Source organism: Armigeres subalbatus, chromosome 3 (genome assembly GCF_024139115.2).
Source record: "Armigeres subalbatus isolate Guangzhou_Male chromosome 3, GZ_Asu_2, whole genome shotgun sequence".
In the NCBI taxonomy this organism is placed as follows: domain Eukaryota; kingdom Metazoa; phylum Arthropoda; class Insecta; order Diptera; family Culicidae; genus Armigeres; species Armigeres subalbatus.
The window spans coordinates 182,403,117-182,427,392 of NC_085141.1; the positions used below are offsets into that span (position 1 = coordinate 182,403,117).

At 37.7% G+C, this 24,276-nt stretch overlaps 1 protein-coding gene across 1 annotated transcript in view; it reads left to right on the forward strand.

Annotated features, from left to right (window-relative positions):
• Positions 1-24,276, forward strand: part of LOC134226403 (uncharacterized) — a 197,557-nt gene that overhangs the window by 169,769 nt on the left and 3,512 nt on the right. The window contains 5 exon segments of the mRNA XM_062707163.1: positions 18,495-18,594; positions 18,898-19,020; positions 19,086-19,433; positions 19,765-20,270; positions 20,332-20,471. Coding sequence (XP_062563147.1) covers positions 18,495-18,594; positions 18,898-19,020; positions 19,086-19,433; positions 19,765-20,270; positions 20,332-20,471 — 1,217 coding nt within the window.

Genomic DNA, 24,276 nt, shown 5'->3' on the forward strand with positions numbered 1-24,276 from the left:
GTATTGATTCACGAGACAAAACGATTCAATGGACGTTGATTGCTTATTAGTACGTTATCAGAGTCACATCACAGTGACGATCTATCATTGGGATTTTTGGACACATCGGGCAAATGGAATTGATGCGAACAATTGCTTAACATGCTTCACAAATGAATTAGTGTTGAACTTGAATTTATAAATTAAAAAAAGCACGTTAATAAGGAAAAAAATGCACAAATGGCCGGGGTTCTGTCAAACCGTACCAAGCGCCAACTAAAAACTCAAATTTTTCGCCGTTCGTTTAACAGATTCAATTGATAACTAATCGTATCGAATATCCCTAAATCCCATAACTGAGGATATCCTTCAACAAATGTAGGGGAGGTGGGGTCAAACGTACAGGGGTTCCGTTTGAGCTAAATCGTTGCAAATTTGGAACTCTGTCAAGTGGATCTTATTTTCCATCCTGATTTTCATTGTCATAAAAATCACAAAATCTGATTGTTCTCCACTAAATTGACTTCAAGCCATCGTAGTGCTTCGGTTTGAGATTCACGTAAGTGGTTAAGGTCTCCAATATTACAACGTTTTCCATGTGGAATGACGCGATTCCTTAGGGTGCCCATTTTACCCCCAGCCCCCCTACGTATGAATTGATATGAAATGATTCCTGTTTTACTTTTACGGACAAAATATCAGCCAAAAAGCCACTTGGTGCGGATTGACAGAGCCCCGCCCAATTAAAGTACAATCGTTAGTAACGAAGGTTTCGTGAGGTTTTTTTTTTATTTTGTGTGTACAAGTGTTACAACTAATCTATCATAATAGCATAGCATAGATGATTGTACAAATCGTGGATGAAGCTCAACTGAACAATCTACTGTATATTGTCGCCAATATATACTTGGAAATAGTTCCATACAGAAGCAGTTACATACCTGGCCACGTCCTTACAATCACGAAAGGATTAAAAGAAATGTTAGTTCAAAAACTACTAGTGAAGATACAGGGAACCTATACTACGTTCATAGATGTCTCAGGAAGAAAAAATGTTGTTAGTGTGTTGGATGAATAATAGGGAGCATTATTCGATAAGCATTTGTCAATAAACATGTATAATGTAAAGTTCTTAAAAATGTTGTTAAAACGAAGACGCCAGTGGCGCCGGGAGTGGGTGGAACAAGTAGGACATGTCCTACGCATGAAATTTTCTGAGTGGGACAGTCAAAGCACTGTCTTACCCATGATTGTGGTAAAAAACATATGAAGTCATTGGATGGCAAACATTTGTGTGTTAGCAGAAGGCGATATTAAAGTTAATCAGATTCCAAACAATAATCGTAGATGTTTTTGGGATCCTAAAGCAATAGACTACTGATTGTTGTTTTGGACTTCAGGCCCTTTAAAATCCCTAAAGCGCTCAAAGATGTCTAAGCTTCACTTCTTTCAAAGGTTTTACAGAGGTAAAATAGTTTTGGGCTGAAAGTCTCGCTAATAAAGACAAAAAAGGGAGCGTCAACAGATTACGTAACGCTTAGTCTCTTACGGGGGAAGGGGGATTGAGTAAAGTGTGAAATTTTGAAATGTTCCATACAAAACCCATATCCGATCAAGCCAATTTTTTAATAGGAAACAATGGGACTGGATTCCCCGTCGAATGCAATCTATTTCAAACAAACCGGATCAAGATAAGTGTCTAAAAGATGAGTGGGTTTTTTTCGAACATACATACACACACGCACACACATACACACAGACAGACATCATCTTAATTCGTCGAGCTGAGTAGATTTGTATATAACACTATGGGTCTCCGGACCTTCTATCACAAAATCATCTTGGAAGTGAATATATAGCCTTTTCGTTACACCTTGCGTACGAGAAAGTGGTTATTTTCGTTACGAAGGATAGTTTTGTAGAGTATTTAAATCGATGTGCCTTTTTAATTGAATAAATAAACACCACAGTTTATTTTCACTGCGCGTAATGATGTACGGGTTTAACGTGCATATTCTTAAATTAACCCTCGGTACGATAATTTCAACTGCAACATCTTTTTGCTTGAGGGAAGTCGAGATACTTTCCAACCCATACTTTCATATTAAGGTAGCCTCACACCTCGGAATTTGGTTCGTGAATTTTTTCAAGGGTCTTTTACATATTATGCGATGTTGGGCACGAATTATTCGAAATTGAGCTCGGATAATCGCAATCCCGGCTCCATTTAAAATACACGGGACGCGGGGACCAAAATCCGGCGGAAGGTTTTCCCAAGGTGTAAGGTTAGTTTTACCGGCAGTATCAATTTTTTCCAGAAAAAAAGTACAAACACTCATTTAAATATATTATCTTGTCTGTTTTCAAATGGCTGTGGGTTTATTTTGGTTGATTTGTATGGATTTGACAATCGGATTAACTATAGAGAAATATTTCGCGAAGATTTACTATGAATTAAAAATAAATCATATTAAGAGTAGGGAGATTATTATCGTATTAAGGGTAGAGAGAACAGGGTGCAAAATGTTGCCAAAGCAGATTCTATAGATACGGGGAATTGACTGATATCCCATCGTTATTAGCTGGTTATGGAACAACTTCTCGTAAGGGCAGCTGTTGTATAATTGGTAATACGTCCGTGTACTTAATGGAATAGTGTGGGTTCAAGTCCCACCGGCAGTTGAATCTTTTTTCGCAATATCTCATTAAAACACCTTAAAATGGCAAACTTAACTATGTGTATCAAAATTAAACATCTTTTCCAAAAAAAATTAAAAATGAAAAGGATGATTTGCGTTAGATTTTTATAAGCTATTTTAAAAAGCGACATCTTCCGTGCCCATTTATCTAATAACTTTACTTTCCTCCTCTGTATTTCCAGCACAGTTCACCCATTAATACTTCACAAAACATATTCGACCTGCGAAATTCTTATATATTTCCAAGTTATGCGACATTTGAGCGCTATCGATCAAAATTGGCCGACGATAAAATTTTCGCTATTTGATTTGTTTCAGCAATCGCTCCTTCAACCTTCAGTCGGTCATCTTAAAGTCATCAGCTACCGCCTCTTTCCTAATATTAATTCTAGAATGATGATTTTTGTCACGTTATTTAGTACTGGACATTACCTTCGTTTTCCCTTTTTTCATAAATTGATTCAGATAATCACAAGTTTGACTGAACCAAATAAAATTACCAAAATTTCGGGGTATAGTGATATGGTACTATATATGTACTACTACTATATATGTACTACTGTAACAGATGTCAAGTTGTTCCCGAGTTGGTACCGTCAACTGGGGGGAAGATGATCATTTTTAAGACAAAACATGCAATAACAATGTGTGTTTACATTTTAAATCGAAACAAATATTTTCAAAATATGTACTGCTATACGTTGCAATAATCAACAACTTTAGTTTTCTGAAATGCGTTCGCATTTATTAAAATAAATTAAATTATCACACATTTTTTGAATAATCTGGTTTGGGGTGAAGTTGATCAAGACAGCTCTACTAAAACCATTATGACCTAGTAGTCAAAATACACTAGGTTATTTGTATGAATGTTGAATTTACTACGTAAAGAAGTCTAAGAAGTCAATATTTGAAACGAAAATAGCGTCATTTATGAATATTTCTCTCTTTCTTCCACAAAATACATTTCCATGATTATAATCGAAAAACTCGGATTTCTACCTAGCGGTAACATTACTTGAACGGAGAATATTGTTGACTACCGTTTCATAAAAAAAATTGGCACTTTTGACTGACACATCAAATGATCATCTTCACCTCAATGATCATCTTCCCCCCAGTTGACGGTACCCCTATAATTAATTGTTTCGAATAATCCAGCAACAAACCACGTAGTAGTGATCTATATTCTGAGCACCCAGCCCCGTAGTGCTTGAGCATATACGAGCCTATACCAAAATAACTAATGAGTAATGCAATTGTGTTATAATAAAAAAAATAAATAAAATTAGGTTTATCTTTAACCTTTTACGCCATAATCGAGAAATGTTCCCGATATAAGTAAGTTTGACAGAACCACCTGAACCAATTTTTCGGGGTACACTGACAATGTACTGGAGACGTCAAGTTGCTCACGGGTTGGTTGAAAATGCCCAATTTTTGCGTTACGTAATTAATGGATCTTCCCAAAGGTAAAATAGGAACTGTTGTTTATTTTTTTATTAAATCTGCAAATGCGATTAATTTTTTTTTGAAGTTATGATGAAGCACGATTGAATTGATTATTAGAAGGCCACGGAAAAAGTCTTCTTCAAACCTCTATTGAACCAGAAACATACCAAAGACCGCTCTAAATCTGATCCGTAAGGGATTCTCCCAAAACAGATTCTTTGACAATCATGCGATTTTTTGGAAGTTTGCTTTGGATCGCTTGATCTAGGAGGTAATATGAAATCTTAGTAGTCGATTTTTTTTAATTTCTGTGACCCGTGACTTCTTCTATAAATTATATAAATATTCCAGCCCAAGTCCTGATTATTTTTAGAATTGATTATATTGCAAGCATAATTTTTCCATATTGAAATGGATTTCATATCAACATGGAACAGTTATGCTTTCAGCGGCAGTATAGGTAGAATGTGAACCGATTTCTAAATACCAGAACTGTTGCTCAAATCGGAAACATGCTCGGTGGTCTAGTGGCTATCGTTTTTGCCTATGAGCAGGAGGTCATGGGTTTGATCACATACTCGCCTCTTTTCCTATTCTGTATGCCTTAGTTCTTCTTGTGTTTCACGTTCTACTAAAACGATTCCTATCGTTACTGTTTCCACACTAACAGTTCCTAAGCATCGTGGCACCGATAAGTATAGGTGTCCCAACTAACCTTGCTTTTCCCTCCAGCATTTACAAGAACGTGGTCAGAACAGATCTCGACTGTTGAAGAGTGCCTTGCTCCAGTGATTAGTCCAAAACCGTTATTTGTGTTAACCCTTTATAAGGCAGACGAATCTGAACAATACATTAACAAAAACAACAGTAGGACACAATGTTGACATGGTATTAAACTCAAATGTTTGTTTGTTATACATTAAACAGTTTAGAAACATTGAAAAATTGGTGGCAATATAGTTGTCACTGCCCGGCAAGCAGGACAACATTTGTGGCAATATAGTTGCCACTGCCTTGCAAGTGGGAAAACGGGGAAAACAGGCAACAACAAAAATAAATGAAATTTTTTTTTTAAATTAGGTTTTACGTAAAAACAGTCAAATCAAGGCACTTTACATTTTTTAGGGAAGAGTTCTACAATTTCGTCAAAAACCCAAAAACTAAATATACAGAAGGGCAAAGCATTTTTCACGGTTTTCAAGCCATAATCTAACACAGGAGATTCAAAATAAATAATACCAACGGGAAAAAATATCTTTGTCGTATTTTAACGAATTATAACTGAAAATCCTTCTTCCACTCGAAACTTACGATCTGTTCGTAAAAAAACTGTTCTCAAATTGACATTTAATTTTTTTTATTGCTCAAATTCATCTGGGGAGTTACTAGATAGCAAATATAGCCATTACATGGAAAATAATAAATAGAGCTCTTGTTATTAAACAAAAAAATATATAATTTGTTGGTGGCAATATAGTTGCCACTGCCTTATAAAGTGTTAACGGATGTAAGTAAGATAAAAGTCTTGTAACACCTGCGAATTTATGCGAATCGCTGTTAATACCAAACTGTTGCCCAAATCGGCATTTCCTATTTGTCCTTAGTGTTTAAGTGCATGTCGAATTGCTCCATTACTATTGAGAAGCAATGAAATTGAGTTTTCCAAATCCAAAATCCCCAACACTAATGTCACTGAGTGAATCAAATCATGAACATGACTCATATTCCGAACACTAGCGTTTTAGCACCCTAAAACTAAGAATTTCATCGGTTTTCTGTACGGAGGACCAATGTTGCAAAAGAATTCAAGATCATATGGAGAAAACTACGCGAATAAGGTTCAAATGACCGTTTAAACGCGACTGTTCGGAATTTGAGTCATGTTCGGAATTTGAGTCAAAACGGTATTGTTGCAACGTTTCGTTGCAAAGCACCACACATCCAACAGTGTAGATAGTACGTGCTTGCTTTTATCCAACTACCTTGCGGGGCTGCTTGTCATCTATTGGAACGATATGGAAACGTTGATACGTCAAGTACGATTATATGACAGAGGAGAAGCAAATCAGTCGTAAATGTATCTAAACACTATACCAGCACTATTGTTAGTTTTTATTTCTACTTAACTATTGCTTAAATCTAATTTAAGTTAAGATAAGATAAGAAATTTTAGTGGAATTTGGATAAGTGGAAAACGTTGATTAATCCTAACTAAAGTTAAACGGCAAGATAGCTTAAACCTAAGTAAATAGTACGGTTATTTAGAGCGAAGGTTAGTACACTACACATGAACAGTTCAATTACACCTTCACTTAATGTATAATATTGCTAACCTCAATATTCTATTCGCTGTCAGCCGATCACAAGGATATGTGTTTATATCTCCAAAATCCTTCTTCATTATTACCACATCACTACCAATCAGACCGCAATGATTCGGACAACAAACACTAAACGTAAGATAATTGGATTAAAAGCCTAAAGAAGAATATTTACAATGTAATATTATGGATAACAATTATGTATTTGGTTCTATTCTTTAGGAATTTTTTAACGTCGTCATCATTGAGAAATACACGTTTAAGAAATTGGAAATATGTTTGTCTGAACCCGTTGCAACGCAACATATTAAAAAAATCGTTTATTCGCGGTTGGCGAGGATAGGATGTGGTTTGAGAACCAAGAAGGCATAAAGTCCACTGTGAGCTGCAGAGCGTAGGATGTTCCGGACATCAACCAAACTGTTTGGATGAAATTTACGCATTGAAGTGCATGGGCGTGTGTGAAAGAAACCGAGAAAATGAACTGGAGATGTGCATTGCAAGACAAGGCGAATATCTCAAGTCACCTCGGCACTTTTAATGGTTCCAGTACGAAACAGTGCGACAAGTTAGACGACAAACAGAAATATCAACGTGTACAACTCACAGAATTTCAACAGCTGGTGACAAGAATGCAGTGCAATTCAACGAAGCAGCGGCAGACCTCGGCAGACCATCAAGATCACAACTGATGAGAACGATCGCGAATTAAAGTTGGAAACAAGTTGTCTGCAGCACCAGCGCTACTGCCGAAAGGAGACAAGTGAAATTCGGAATGGTTTTTTTGTCTTACCAACTATGCCCTTAGCTGGTGCGAAATCCACAATGCTGTCTATAGATAATAGGACAGCGCTGGATGATGAATACCGTCATTTTACGAGGAACGAAAGGGTATTTGAAATGCTGCAGAAGGGAGTGGAACTCGGAATGGAGTGTCTTGAAAGACGATTAAGGGCGATGAATAGCAAAACTAGCGAAGCTCAACAGAGGAAACACAGCGGTTTGGAATTGCATTACGATGCTAATTCATTTGACTCGTATCGACATTCGGACTTTCAGTCATTTACACTTCCGCACGAGCAAATTAACAACAAATCAACCGTGCAATGCGTTGTTTCAAATGAGCTTTCTATGCGAGGGACTCCAGAGAAGCTACCTCTTTTTACGGACTGCTATACCCAATCATCCAGTTTTTCAAGTGAACAGGATTTACATCATCTGCATCGGCGTTCGGGGAATACTTTCAAGTCGATAGACACACTCAACCTTGCTTATATTAGGGTTCATTCGTCACTCAACCGTACACACAATATCGAACACATGTTAGAGTGTAAGATTCGGGACAAGCAATCGGCATGCCAGAACGCAGATATCTACGGGATGAAAACGCAAATGAACTGGACGTACCGTCTTCAAAGGCTCATTGATAGATTCACGCGCACTACTGTTCTCTGCAGTTTGAAACATCGGTGGACACTTCTAACGGCTTTCAACGCATGGTTGAAATTAGTTGTGCAAACATCCGATATTCCAGTGTGTGCTTAACGATAGACATGAATACTGAGAGCCTAAAGCAAAATAGCCAGAGAGGTTTTCGAGAACAACGGCCCGTAATCAATGCAGGTACACAGTTGCGGAGAAAACTTGCTCTTGGATGTAGGTGCCGTCTCTCGTGCACGGTTTGGACAGCAAATCATCAGAAACGGCAAACGATTTTCGTGATGTTGGCGCCAGACGCACTAAGTGCATATGAACGCAAACTCTATTCCAAGGGACGAGCTCGGTGGTATAGTGGCTACCGCTTCTGCCTTATAAGCAGGAGATCGTGGGTTCAATTCCAGGCTCGTCCCTTTCCTACTTTGTATTTCTATCTTAGTTCTTTCTGTGTTTCACGTTCTACCAAAACGATTCCTACTGTTATAACCTTCCACACAATTCCAAAACCTCCCGTGGCACCTATGAGAGGTCGTAGAGTTCTCTGCATCTTTCTTAAGTAGGTGTCCAACTAATCATCCTTCCCCTCCTCAGCATTCGCAAGGACGTGGCCAGGACAGATCTCGACTATTGGAGGGTGCATTGCTTCCATCAAAGAGATAGTGATTAGTCCCGAATCAATATCTGTGGTAACGGATGAAAGTGATGCTACTCTCATACAATAGTCTTGGCTTGTACCACCTACGAATTTGTGCGAATTGCTCAATGCTAATGCTAGAGTTCAGTGCGTGTTGGCTCTTGTTTCGGACGGCAGCAGGGTTGTTAATCGATAAATTATTGTCGTTAATTTAACGCCATCTTCGATAACGATAACGAATGTACGATGATGCTTCGTTGATGATAAAGTGAGCGTTGATTTATCGTTATCGTTATCGAGTCTTCGTTGATTTATCGATAATTATCGAGTTAACTGTAATATGTCCTGCAGGTAAAAAAATAATATTTTCAAGTTGGTTTTGCAATATGCTTTTCTAGCATTGCCCTGAAATATTAGGTAACTCATTCAAATCTTGCAATTAAGTTGGGGTTCAAATTGATCAAACACATTTTAATGATCATTAATTCAATTTCACAGATACTCTTGGTTTTTCATAATAAAGAATCGTATTTCTTATGTTTGAATCACAAAACATATATTTTGGAGATCCGGAGAGCCTACATGTATAACATAATTATGGTTATTTTATGACTCAGAGAGTAGATTAACCGAGTCGTGCTCAATTCATCACGGAGGGTATTTTCACTGGGTACCTATGCCTGACATGAAATACTACAAGTCGCTGTATTATTCTTTAGCAGTTGAAAACCAATTCTAAATCCCGAAGTATTCCGATTCCAGCTACATCTTCTTGATTATGAAGACGATGATTAGACGATGAAGATTGTCTAAGAAAAAATCATCATGCGTTCTCAATAGATATGTCTCCATCTCAAAGCAAGTCTGTCTGGTTAGCACAAATATCCGCGTTGTATTTGTAGCCAGTGCCATATATTCCAAACACTTAGTCCATCAAGCCAATGACAGAACACTTGGTTTTTCTTCGTTCCGTGCCTATACGCCATTGAGCATTTTTCTAGGAAGTCCCGCTTCAATCAAAATAATCTCTGGTCAACCTGCTACAATGAGGGTCATCATTGAGAAATTTTGGAAAAGATCAGTTTACATAATTCTCGCCTTCTGTCAAAATTTTTTTTTCGTAATCTAGTAACCACATTGTTGCAAAATTATCGAGTTAACTTACGTTAAATTAACGTTGAATTATCGAACTCCGATAATTACTGAGTTGATGCATCTTTATCGTAGCAACCGATAACGTTGAACACAATTAACTTTATCGGCGATAACGATAAATTAACGATTAACAACCCTGGGACGGCAGAACGATCGCGCGATTTGCCGAAATTTTGTGTTTTGCATTGCGCGGCCGGTAATAAAGTTAATTAGTTCAGTGCGTGTTGGCTCTTGTTTCGGACGACAGAACGATCGCGCGATTTGCCGAAATTTTGTGTTTTGCATTGCGCGGCCGGTAATAAAGTTAATTAGTTCAGTGCGTGTTGGCTCTTGTTTCGGACGGCAGAACGATCGCGCGATCTGCCGAAATTTTGTGTTTTGTTTTGTTTTTCCCTTAAGACGGTTCGTAAGTAAATTGATGAATATATTTTATTACTTTTACAGCATATACTGTTATTGACAAACGCTCTATATTGTCGAATAGAGCTCCCTATTATTCACCTTTCCCACTAACACAAATTTTCCTTCCCGAGACATCTATGAAGGTAGTATGGGTTCCCTGCATCTTCACTAGTAGATGTTGAACTAACATTCCTTCCCTTCCTTCCGTGATTGTAAGGACGTGGCCAGGTGTACAACTGCTACTGTATAGGAAAAGGTACTAATCCCAAGTACCAATTTGCGACAATATACAGTAGATTGCTCAATTCAAGCTCTGTCTGGTAAGGGGGCGGGTGTCGCGGGAGAGGGTTCTCTTCGTCGACTTCCCCTCATTTGAATGAAAGTGACAGGCAGGGAGTTTCTTTGCAGTTTATCACCTCAGAATGCAAGTTCGCATTGTTTTCTTTCGTTCTGAAGTGATAAACCACAGAGAGATCTGCTGCTTGTCACTTTTGTTTAAGGGAGGGGGGTCGACGGGGAGAGTCTTCTCTTGCGACATTCGCCCTTATTCCGGATGGAGCTTGAATTGAGCATTGTATAGCCACCCACGATTTGTACAATCACATATGCTATGCTATGCTATGCTATGCTATTGCTCAATGCTAATGCTAATGAACGCAATCTCTATTCCAAGGGACAGTTTTCGTCAGGGCTACGCATTGGATATTTGCAGGGTTCATAATGCTCATTCAATCTCAGGAGCACAGGATGCTCCCTCACGAAAATTTTCGGGAAGAAATCGTTTTTCGGGAAAGAAAAACAGCCTGGAGAGTGATAATCATTTTTCGCTCACTTCGATTGCCGCCAATCGTTGGGTTAGGTTGCTCTTTTTTCTTTCATATTCGAGTCTTATCGTGGCATCATCAATGCAAATGGAGATAGTTTATGTAGATCAAATAACTTAATGCTTCCATACAGATAGTGTGGTGGTGTGGCTAGAGTAAGCGCATCTCCTACAGCTATTATTGTTACTATTCTGGGTTCGAATCCCGGCGCGGCCATACAATTTTGTAATTGTTCTGCGATAATTCTCGCGAAAAGTGAGTGAGAGGTGAAAGTAATGAAACGAAAAAGGATTTTCATCTAATAGGCAAGATTTTCGTTCATCTTCCAATGCTAATTCTAGAGAAAAGATTGATGGGTGAAAGATGATCCTCAACATAAACAACGAAACAAGATTTTCCCTTGGCCCGAAAAACGCTTGCTTTGGTCTCATTGAAACGAAAAGTCGAAACCCTGGATATTTGTGAAGCTGTAAATTCCGAAACGATCGCAAATCGTAAAGCATTGCGATGGCTAGTACATTGCGTAAGGCGAACAGAAATGTTATTTGAAAGAGTTTAATCGTTGACGATGGCGCAAAGGTGAAGTGTTTTACTAGACATAAATGATCAACCCGTGAGCATGGCAACAACGGAGGGTCAGCGGAACTGAAATTGTTAAGCGACACCACACAACAGCAGCAAATAATCGCCAGGTACATTTAATTCAGACCAAGAATGGTTACTGAGCAAATTTGCCATGTCCCGATGCATGAAACAATCGGATCATCGGATAACGCTGCAATGTTGGACGTTGGCGCAAACGTAAGTCCATCGAATTTTCGACTTCAAAGTACCGGGGGGAGTGTTGCAACGTTTCGTTGCAAAGCACCACACATCCAACAGCGTAGATAGTACGTGCTTGCTTTTATCCAACTACCTTGCGGGGCTGCTTGTCATCTATTGGAACGATATGGAAACGTTGATACGTCAAGTACGATTATATGACAGAGGAGAAGCAAATCAGTCGTAAATGTATCTAAACACTATACCAGCACTATTGTTAGTTTTTATTTCTACTTAACTATTGCTTAAATCTAATTTAAGTTGGAAATTTTAGTGGAATTTGGATAAGTGAAAAACGTTGATTAATCCTAACTAAAGTTAAACGGCAAGATAGCTAAAACCTTAGTAAATAGTACGATTATTTAGAGCGAAGGTTAGTACACTACACATGAACAGTTCAATTGCACCTTCACTTAATGTATAATATTGCTAACCTCAATATTCTATTCGCTGTCAGCCGATCACAAGGATATGTGTTTATATCTCCAAAATCCTTCTTCATTATTACCACATCACTACCAATCAGACCACAATGATTCGGACAACAAACACTAAACGTAAGATAATTGGATTAAAAGCGTAAGGAAGAATATTTACAATGTAATATTATGGATAACAATTATGTATTTGGTTCTATTCCTTAGGAATTTTTTAACGTCGTCATAATTGAGAAATACACGTTTAAGAAATTGGAAATATGTTTGTCTGAACCCGTTGCAACGCAACAGGTATAAAATAAAAGTGGGTGGTAAACCAGTTGCCGCAAAAACATCATAAACACTGTGAGAGGAATACAGCGGATTCAAGCACGCTTTTATTCATTTGGAGATCTCAATATCGGTTTCAATACAGTTGTTGTTTCGCATTACATTTTCAGCAATAATTACACTCCTTTGAATCTTGTTCCACAACTTTGCAACTCGTATCTAGTGCATTAATCTTAGCTTGGAGAACTAAAGTACTCAGCCCTCATTTTCAGTGCATTTTTAGCTTTCATTGTTAGGAAGTGAGTGTGAACAGGCAATTGTATCAACATTCTACAAATGTCACTCACTGAGACTAAGAAAAAAAATCAAGAGCATCATGACAAGGTCCCGATATTTAGACCCTTCACAGAGATCAATCCCATTGAAGGCGCACCCATTGTCAAGAGGAAATCAATCCTTTCTTGAGACTATTTTTTAACTATTTTCAGGGTAACATTAACGCCTTTAGACGGGGTACTTTGATTATTTTTTTGTAATTTTCAATTGATCAGATTTCGAAAAGTTTTTGATGTTGATCAATAATATGAACTTGAATGCATGTTTAAATGTGGTTTAAAGTCAATTTTCAAAGTTCTACACATTTATAAAAAAATATTGAAAATTGAGTAATATTTTGTTCTTTCGTGTTTTCGGTCGTATACCGTATACCGGTCGTATAATATGTGAAAGTGAAATATTTGTAGTTTAGTATTTTTCTACAACTAACCGTATTCAATAAAAGGTTATAGACTGAGACTGATGTTAGTAACGAGGACTAAATACGATGAATTCCTTATTACCACAACTTATTGCCCTAGCCAGAAAAATGGATTAGGTTAGGACTCTGTTTGATAGATCTTACACCGTAATACACTACGTCAAAATGATCTACCATGTTACGGGACAAGAGAGGGACATAAGCCAACGTACTCGTGGTGACTCGAGGTTAGGTTTACAATATTTTTTAAGGAAGAACGGGGCTTAGGATTCGGGATCAGGGAATTTCAGTTGCTTATCCGAGCATTGGGCGTGGTAAAGTGACGTGTTGTCGTGCTCGAGGAATGGTTCGAATGGAACCATTTTCCGGATTGCCAGAGTAACGGTGATCTACGGAACAGAGAGACAGATACAATACAAAAAAGACAACAATGACAATAAAAAAAAACAAAAATTATAAAGACAAATCCCCTCCCGCCTATGTTACACTTTTTATATGAATCCTTTGAAAATTTTGTATGGGTCGTAACACTTCGCTTAAACCTTCCCCCCCACCCTCTAAGTGTTACGTGATTACTGGATGATCCGCTGAAGGTAAAAAAGGTGGGGATTGTTGCTGTTTAGAAAAATCGAAAGAATTCAAATCGAAACTTATATGAACCGTTCTAGCCAGTCATTATACAAGTGTTTATCGGATGATAGACAAATGAAAAAAATATGTTTTCTGATAGAAAAATTATGTTTTATTAGTTTGATTAAACTGATTAGTTTGCACTATTTTCACAATATCGGAACATTGTCGATCATTATACTCTGCATAATAGATTTAGAGCATATTTGCAAAGCATTAGGGAAGTGGAAAATGTCGACTCATGTATTGAAAATTTGATAGATAAATATAATGAGCTTCTTGCAAATTGCACTGTTACGGTAACTAGAGCTGCAAAACTGAAAGGCACACATTGTCCTTGGTTGAATTTTGAAATCTGGTCCCCAATTAAAATCAAAAACAATTATTTGAAAAGACACCGTAGAAATCCGTCAGATGAGAATACTTTAGAGTTACTAAAACACGTTTCAAAAAAGTAGAAATTCTTAAAAAGAAAGTCAAGAAACAGTACTATGAAAATCTGCTAACCAATACATGTCATTCTAAACTTTGGAAGAATATCAACGCTCTTTTTGGTTCTCCGAAAAAAACTTCACCACCAAATTTAATATTAAATGGAATTCAAACAACGTCCAAAGTAGAAGATTGTGAAGTGCTAAATAACCATTTTGCAAGTATTGGGTCTGCATTAGCCAGCACGATTCTAATTAATGGAGAAGACCCTTTGAGAGTAGTGGATTCCATCACGGAATCTATTTTCATTCAACCAGTTAGCATTAATGAGCTTATGATGTTGATTAGGGATTTAAAAAATAATAAAAGTCCTGGACCGGATAACATTCCATCTATTATAGTAAAAACAATGTCGACTTATTTTCCAAAATTTTATCTGATTGGTTCAATGAAATAGTAGAAACTGGGTGCTATCCACAGTGTCTCAAATTAGCCAGAATAGTGCCTATTTTTAAAAATGGTGATCCTTGCAAACCGGATAATTACCCACCCATATCCACGCTATCAGTTTTTAACAAAATTTTTGAAAAGCTTTTAGTCAACCGGCTGTTAACCTTCATTGAACGGAATAACGTACTTTATAGTATGCAATATGGCTTTAGGAAAGGCTGTAGTACAACTATAGCCATTACTGAGTTAGTTGATAGTTTGATATCTGATATAGACTCAAAAAAACACGTAGGCGCTCTGCTTCTCGATTTGAAGAAGGCTTTTGATACATTGAATCATGAAATCTTTTTTAAGAAGCTCGATCGTATCAGAGGTAGAGCTAATGACATAATATGTAGCTATTTACATAATCGTCAGCAGTTCGTACCATTAGATGGTGAAAAAAGCTCTTTCAAGTTAATCAACACGGGAGTACCACAAGGAAGTAATGTTGGACCGTTACTTTTCTTAATTTATGTTAATGATTTATACAAAATTGGTCTGAAAGGAACCCCTAGACTTTTTGCAGATGACACTGCTCTTTTTTACCCCAATAGTAATCCTCAAGTTATAATTTCGCATATCAATCACGATTTAGAGAAAATACAAAAATATTTGTCTAGCAACCTATTATCACTAAATATTGGTAAAACTAAGTACATGATACTCCATTCGTCAAGAAGATCTTTGCCACAACTAGAGGATCCAATACTTGGGCCTAATAAAATTGAATGTGTCTCAGTTTTCAAATATCTGGGCGTTCATTTGTACTATATTTTTTCTTGGGATGTCCATATAAAACATGTTTGTAATAAAGTATCATCATTGTGTGCAGTTTTAAGATGTGTCAGTAGTTTTGTCCCTCAAAAAATACTTCTACAATTCTATAATGCACATATTCACTCAATATTGAGCTATTTGATTTTGAATTGGGGCCGTACATGTAAATCGTAACTCAAAAGGTTTAAAACTTTACAGAATATATGCATACACACCATATTCAAGCTACCCATACTTTATCCTTCAGTGAACCTATATTCGAACCTACCTCATAAAATACTACCACTAATTGGAGTATGTGAACTACAAGCTTTTATGCTTGTTCATGATGTTATCAATAACACAACTATCCATCATAATTTTGTTTTACAAACAACTTAATGAATTCATAACACAAGGCGAGTAAACAATCTTGTACAAATTCGAGCAATCTCCAGTTTTGGTCAGAAACGATTTTCAATTATTGGCCCATCAAAGTTTAACAGTCTTCCCCAAGAATTGCAGCGCATAACAAATAGATAGGGCTTTAAAAATAGTGTCAGGCATTATTTGAAAAATAACATTTTGATATAAACTACCGATGCAATATATTAACCCTCCAAAGATTCATTTTTGTTTAAATACTTGTATTAAATTAAGTAATGTGGTTTCTTAAAAGGACTAATGTCCACTGAAAACAAAATGGCAATTTTCATGTCCTTTTGCTCCACTGCCCTTATTATTTTGTTGATTTTACTTCTCAGCAATTAGTCTAACTGTTAGTTTTTTTTGTGTTGCCAATTTGCTGAGAACATAGATGCGTCCATGTCCAGGAGGCTCAATCGTAGAGCCTTTTGGTGTGGGGGAGAGTGGAGGGTCACATAAAAAAAAAATTCTCGAAACTATCTATTAACCTATAAGAGATTGGAACGAGCAAAAGTGCTGGATCAAAATCCTTCCAGCCGTTCTCAAGTTATGCGGAAATAAACACAATCCAATTCATTGTGTATGCGGGGTTGCAACGATAAAATGATACATTCCTAATAATTATACGATTTGCACTAGTACACATTTCCCCTAAATTTGATACGTAATAACACCTAAATATAGTACTATTTAATTGCAGCTGGTCAGCGCCGTAGCGTGCGGTTGGCTTAGGGCGCCAGCCTTCAGGAGGCACTAAAATGAATGGTCGCTCTATAAGATATTATTTATTTCTTTATTTCCACATCATTGCGGATTTTCCTGTTTTCTTTTAATATGTTTCAATCAAATCTAGAATTGGATTTAAAACATACAAGGTTCGTGTCTTCACAAAAGTTGTAGCAAAACTTTCCCTGAAAAACTTTGTCGAAGATGCCAAGTTTGTAATTTCATTATTTTTGATGTTACGTTTTATGCCGAAAGCCCCTTAACAATGTTTTTTTTATTAAATCTTTATTATTATCATTTCTACATTTTTTGCATGTTCTACGAAGACGCCATTTGGTGAATGTTGCGACTTGAAAACTTGAAAAACAAAAAAGTTATAACAGTTAAATTGGATTTTTTAATCTTTTTTGATATAACTGCAACTTGACAAGGGGCAAACTGTGGTAGACAATCTCATATGCATTTCAAAGTACAAGTAATTGACAATTATACCTGAGCTGTCGAGTTGTAAGCGGATGTAAGGTATGTTTAATCAAAAACAATTTTCTATTGTTCAAAGCAGAAATCAATCCTCGGTATTTTGCCTTTTTTCTTGTGGAACTTCAGGTGGGCCTTAACATCATGCCAGGTTGTTTTGATCATAACTTCATGCAAATATGCTCTCACTGGTATGCAGAATATTATAAACCTCTATTTTTTGCATAATAAGTTTAGTTCCAAGGAGTTGATGAAATAATGCACCATGCGTCTCCATATGCCTTTTATGCTTATATGACCATGTTCAAAACTTGTAGGCATTTTTTACATCTCACTTTTAGGGGGATCGATCATTAAGCTGCATATCTCATAAGAAGCGCATCAACTTACTGATGAAATATCTGGAAGACACCATTAGGCTAAATCGTATAATAAAAGTATTATTGAATAAACGCGCTAAAAAACGATTTTCGCCACTGCGCAGAGTGGGATTTCATGATTCCAGCCAGGTTCAGTAGTGGTTCGAAATCATCGTCAGACCCACTATAGGGGTAGATTTTTCCTAATCCACTCCAAAGTTAAAAATATTATTGACCCAACGAGATCTAGCAAAACCAATGAGTTTATTCTTACTAATAAACTGTCAACATTGTAGCACCCCACCATACACAGTACTTTTATTCTGAAAATTTCAATTTTTCAACTGCCTCGAATTTGTCATCACAGATACAAATCATTGTGAGTGGCTAACGGTGTCCTCCCTTGAGCCTTTTCTTACAGTGTACTTCTTTATCGACTTGTGGATGATTAGTCTAATCTACTTACCTTCTTTCATCTTCCATAAGTTGGCTTTTTTCATCTTATCGAAGCTACGTGCCATAATCGCAATATAGTTGGCGGAAAAATCGTAAAAAAAAATCATACCGTGGGTGTCACTGCGCTTTGTATTACCACCTCCAAGGAGATGGCAAGTAGCAGACACGAAAGATCATCACTACGCACTTCACTCGATCCATCGTCGCTTAGCAGACCGTATCAGTTTATCCGGAAATCCGTGTTCGTGCATTAACTGCCCCAGCTGGTCCCGATTAATGTTACCATATGTTATGATATGAAGATCAAGTATCAATAACAACAGAACATATTTCGTGTCTGTGACATCCTATTTCTACAATACTTGTCTACTGATTTAAAAAACCCTTTTGGGGCACCAGTTTTTGTAACATTGATCAAACTGTTCATAGTACTATTCAGGGCACGGCACCTACTTGGAGATGATTAACAACCATCTACTCACACAAATAACTTCTATTTTTGTTTCAACCGAATTAGAAATTACTATTCAATATTTTTTTATATTCTACAGCAAAAGATGAAAACATTCGGCGTATCATGAAAGAAATAGAGCATCTATCGGACGATTCAAATAAGTTAACGCAAATATTTGATCTGGCTGCAAGTCTAAGGTGAGCCACATTTTATATTATTCTCCTAAAACGTTTTCTTTTGTTAGGGAACTAGAACTACTGCGTCCATGGATTAGAACTAAAACGTTAATATACGTTAATTCACCTTACCAGTCCATTTCATCTTCCACCAGTCAGTCTGTTGTAACTTTTTTTCCTTTATTAATTTTATTTTATTCAAAAATAAGTTCATCACTGTAGTAGAATTGAGCTGAAATAGATTGAATTTAAATTATGAAAGTGACTCATGTAAAGAAATTAAATAATAATTCCAACTCCATATTACTAACTTATTCGAATCAGATGTCCTCATCAACTGCTTGAAGAGTCTATTCGTGATCTACAGCGAGAGGTTCAACGGCAACTATCCGAAAGGCAAACAAACGATGCTCAATTGAACGTACTGGAACTAATGTTAAATTCATCGTAAGTAGTGAATTAACTAAAGCCATAACCCGAAGCAACAGAGAAATGATTTTCTTTTCCCACAGGGGTGGCATTCAGAACATGACGGTCTTGTTTTCCAAACCAGACAAGCGGTCTCAGTGGGAGGAGGCATTCACTGAGGCAAAGCAGAAGTTGGCGAGCGCCCCGGAACGTTTTCAGATTCCAGAGTTTGTGGTGTCGGTACCCATTAGAAAAACCAGAGCCGGCCTTCAGTTCACTTGTGCCTCTCCGACGCTCGGCATCCAGCGAGATGTTTGGGTGTGTAATAGCGATGGATACGTGGGCCAGGTGTGTGTTCTGAGCCTGGTGCCGGAACCAACTGTCACCAGTTGCAATGGCGTTTGTAACGCACGAATACTGTGTGTCGCATCCGTTCCTGCGTCCGATGATTGGTAAGCTTTGGATCATTTGTAATAATTCTACGAGTGGAGTGAGGTGAGTCGATTTTGTCTATCCTTACGTGAGTCGACCTACAATTCAAATGAAAGCATACGACTTTCCTCACTTCATTCGAGCAGTCTCACGTCATTATGCTCGTAGAATAAGCACAATTACACTAATAAATCTTTCCTACAACATAAAAGTTGTCATCAGTATGTAATGTTTAGATACCTTTAATCCATTTAACAGGCATTCTAAGTTATTGAAACAGTGCCATATTCTCCATTTCACCCTACCCCCGATAACATTGTAAAGCAAACCAATATTTTATAACTATTCCAGCTCTTCTAGTCATGCGAATGCTAGCATCAACATAGCAATTCAAGACCCACCGGCATCCATAACGAGTTCCATCAACTCGATAGTCAATTCTAAACCACACGAGAAGCGAAAAAATACTGATGAGTCATCAGCCGGTAGTAGAAATTCCAGCAACATACAGCTCGAGTCTGACAGCTCCAGCGAAGATTCGGAAACCGAAAGCCAGCCAGAGCGATCGGTTAGTCCTTCCAGCATAACTGTTGGGCCAAATGTGCCGACCAGCTTGCCAATTTCGCATAGGCATCAAGAGTCAAATTCCGAGGAAGCGGACGTGTCGCAATCCACCATGTGGCTCGGTACCGAAGATGGTTGCATTCACGTTTACAACTGTACCGATAATATTCGTATCAAGAAGAACAAAATTAAGATTCCACATATAAGTGCCGTCTATTCCATACTGTACTTAAGTAATAAGGTGTTTGTTTCGTTAGCTAACGGTGACGTCTGTATCTATTCGAGGGATCACAGTGAGTAATGATTGGAAAAAGATATTGATCAAATCTTCAATGAAGCTCCTTGCATTTCTAGACGGTTGGAACACTACAACCCCTCTTACTATTTCTGTGGGAACCGTGACGAGTCCTGTGACGAAGTTACTCAACGTACATGGTAAACTATGGTGTTCTATACAAGGGTGCATCAAAGTGGTCAACACAACTACGTTACAGGTAAATATACATACGTATTAGTAATAGTTCTTGCCTCAATACACTGGATTTTGTTTTTACACGATTTACACTTTCTTAATTTTTCACCCATCCTAAATGCTTAACGCATATTAATTTCCATATGATTTTTCTTTGAATTATTTAGGATTTTTTGAAACATGTTGCGAAGATTTTGGTGGCAAATTGAAGTCACACGAACAAAAATACGAGCGAAAAAAAATCGTGTAAAAACAAAATCCTGTGTATACATTTTACATTTGATTTAAATTAGCACAGCACTGATCGCTTTTTTAATGGTTTCAACAAATTGAACAAGAATACCTAATCATTTCAACGTGTAGATGCAAAAATTACAAAACCAGCCACATTTCACAATGGTCTCCTATTGAAAACAACAAGATTTTCATTACTTTTATAAATGAGCCTGGGGCAAAACGCTCGAATGGTGGTGTTCAAGTGTAAAATAATAGTGAACGCATGGTTGTTTGTTTTGTTTTTTTATTGAACGACAATTTTACGGGTGAGATGGATGATTCGGAAATCGTTAAATTTAAGTGAAACGATTTTGCTCATTTTTCCGATGCAGCTCAATAATAAATACCGTGAGCGTCCCTTATTCTGCGTGGCTCCTAATTCTGAGCACTTTGACACTAATTTTTTTTTCCACGTCCGCAGAAAGGCTTACTGGAAGTGGTGCATGAACCTAGGAGCGGGACAACAGCCAATCTTGGTACATTCAATTTCCATGATTTTACAAAAAACTGCATAACTTCGACAATTTTCGACCGATTTCATCCATTAAATCATTAGCATTAGCATTAGCATTGTTACGGTGTAATTCGTAGATTGGACACTAGTGATACTCATGTTTTACTTTTGAGATCCTTATCTAGAATGCTATCAGAAATCAAGAAGGGGAGTGGTCCTTGATTCCAGTCTCAAACCAAAATAACAAAAGCATGAGGATTACTACTCCTGGCCACGCCCGTCTTCACCGTAACTAGCGAGAGGAAAGAAGTTTTTAATGGACTTTAAGATCCAGTTATGGTATAAACTTTTGAAACGTTTTATCCCTTTAAAAATGTTGATTAAAACAAGATTTTTATAGAAAACTAGCTTGATGTACCCGGCCTTGCTCGGAATTGCCAGTTTGGTTTGCAGTTTTCTTTTACAATCGGAAAATGATAAAACCAATTGATCAACAGGGTAGTTGTGTTTACTTATTCATACTTTATCATTTTATTAAAAGAAGGCTTTTGGAAACATTGACTGATTTTGAAGAAGGGATCGTGGGTTTGAAAGGTCTTATTCCGGGAAAACGTCTATTTCTAAAGAAGGAAAAACATTCATCGATGCCATATTCGGGCAACGCATATTTTTAAAGAAGGGATCACACCCACCATTGCCTTATTCCGGGCAAATGCCTACTTTTGAAGAAGCAATCACATCCATCATTCAGAAGGCAACACATTAATCATTGCTTTTCACTGGGCATACAATTATTCCGATGAACAACAATACACAATCCCAATACCCCCCCCCCATCCCATTCCAAAAGTCCCTTCCAGCCTCTCTATAATAGTTTCCTTTGGGTAGGGATTACGTGCTTACGTGTTTGGTTTGAATTGACCAATGCGATAAAAAGGTATACTAAACTGTTCGTTTAATGAATATACCCTCTCTCTCATTTGGCTATGGCACTCATACCCAGTCTGATATAGTCTTCCTTAGACAGATAATATGGGTTCCAAATTTGGTGGACATCGATAAATCGGTTCAGAAGTCATGCTGAATTGATGGATAATTAAACAATACCCCCTCTCCCACACCCTCCACTTTTTTTTAAAATTACTTAACCACATCCACTAAAATCGCTTCCTTAGGACAGACAATATTTGATACAAATTTGGTTCAAATCGGTCATGAGGCTCAGGATTTAAATTGAGTTGATCGATTGCTAAACAATACCCCTTCCCCCATACCCTCCCTCTTTTGTAAAGAACACCCCTCCTCCCACACCCTCCCTCTTTTCCAAAGAGCATGCCTAACCCCCTATCGTCCCCTTCTTAAGATAAAGAATCTGTGTTCCAAATTTGGTCGAAATCGGCCAAGGGGTTCAGAGTTTACACTGCGTTGATCGATAATTAAGCAATACCCCTCCCCCCATACCCTCCCCTTTTTCAAAGAGCATACTTAACCTCCCTATCGTTCCCTCTGTAAGATAAAGGATTTGTGTTTCAAATTCGGTTGAAATCGGCCAAGGGGTTCAGAATTTACACTGAGCTGACCGATAACTAAGAAATACCCCTCCCCCACACCCCTTCCCTTTTCCAAAGAGCATGCTTAACCCCCGATCGTCCCCTTCTTGAGAGAAGGAAATTGTGTTCCAAATTTGGTCGAAATCGGCCAAGGGGTTCAGAATTTAAACTGCGTTGATCAATAGTTAAGCAACCCCCCCCCCCCATACCCTCCTCCTTTTCCAAAGAGCACGTCTAACCCCCCTATCGTTCCCTCTGTAAGATAAAGAATTTGTGTTGATAAAGATAAAGTAAGATAAAGAAATTCGGTTGAAATCGGCCACGGGGTTCAGAATTTACACTGAGTTGATCGATAACTAAGCAATACCCCTCCCCCCACACCCTCCTCCTTTTCCAAAGAGCATGCTTAGCATGCCCTATCGTCTCCTTCTTAAGATAAGGTAATTGTGTTCCGAATTTGGTCAAAATCGGCCAAGGGGTTCAGAATTTAAACTGCGTTGATCGATAACTAAGCAATACCCCTCTCCCCCATACCCTCCCCCTTTTCCAAAGAGCATGCTCAATCCCCTATCGTCCCATCCTTAAGATAAAGAATTTGTGTTCAAAATTTGGTTGAAATCGGCCAAGGGGTTCAGAATTTACACTGAGTTGATCGATAACTAAGCAATACCCCTCCCCCCCACACCCTCCCCCTTTTCCAAAGAGCATGCTAAACCCCCTATCGTCCCCTTTTTAAGATAAGGAATTTGTGTTCCAAACTTGGTCGAATTCGGCCAAGGGGTTCAGAATATAAACTGCGTAGATCGATAATTAAGCAATACCCCTCCCCCCATACCGTCCCCCTTTTCCAAAATGCATGCTCGACCCGTCCCCTCCTTAAGATAAAGAATTTGTGTTCTAAATTTGGTTGAAATCGGCCAAGGGGTTCAGAATTTACACTGAGTTGGCCGATAACTAAGCAATACCCCCCCCCCCCCCCCACCCTCCCCCTTTTCCAAAGAGCATGCCTAACCCCCCTATCGTCATCTCCTCAAGATAAAGAATGTGTGTTCCAAATTTGGTTAAAATCGGTAAATGGGTTCAGAAGTTATGCTGGAACATACATACAAACATACATACAAACATACAAACATTGAGTTTTACTTTTACTTAGCGTACAAGAACGGTAAAAGCTGTAGTTAAACAAATTTGATTTTAGAAAGCATACATGGCACTAAAAATGTACAAAAATTAATTAAATGTTTGTATAAATTGCTCAACACCATTTTATGAAACATAAAATTTTACCAAACTGAGTTTTTATTATAGTTATTGTTATTTTATTATTGTTAGGAACATTGTGCGCAGAATATGGAACATTCCAAAATATGTGCGCAAAATAAGGAACCATATGGCAATTTACAAAACAATTACCGTGAAGTACCCTAATTTCGTGCACTTAAGATCTGACAAAGTTCAAACGTTCATTAAAAAACATGTAGTGGCCATTCGGAAACATTTGCTACTGCATCACGTAGTAGAAGGATTCTAGGTTCTCAAAAAAATGT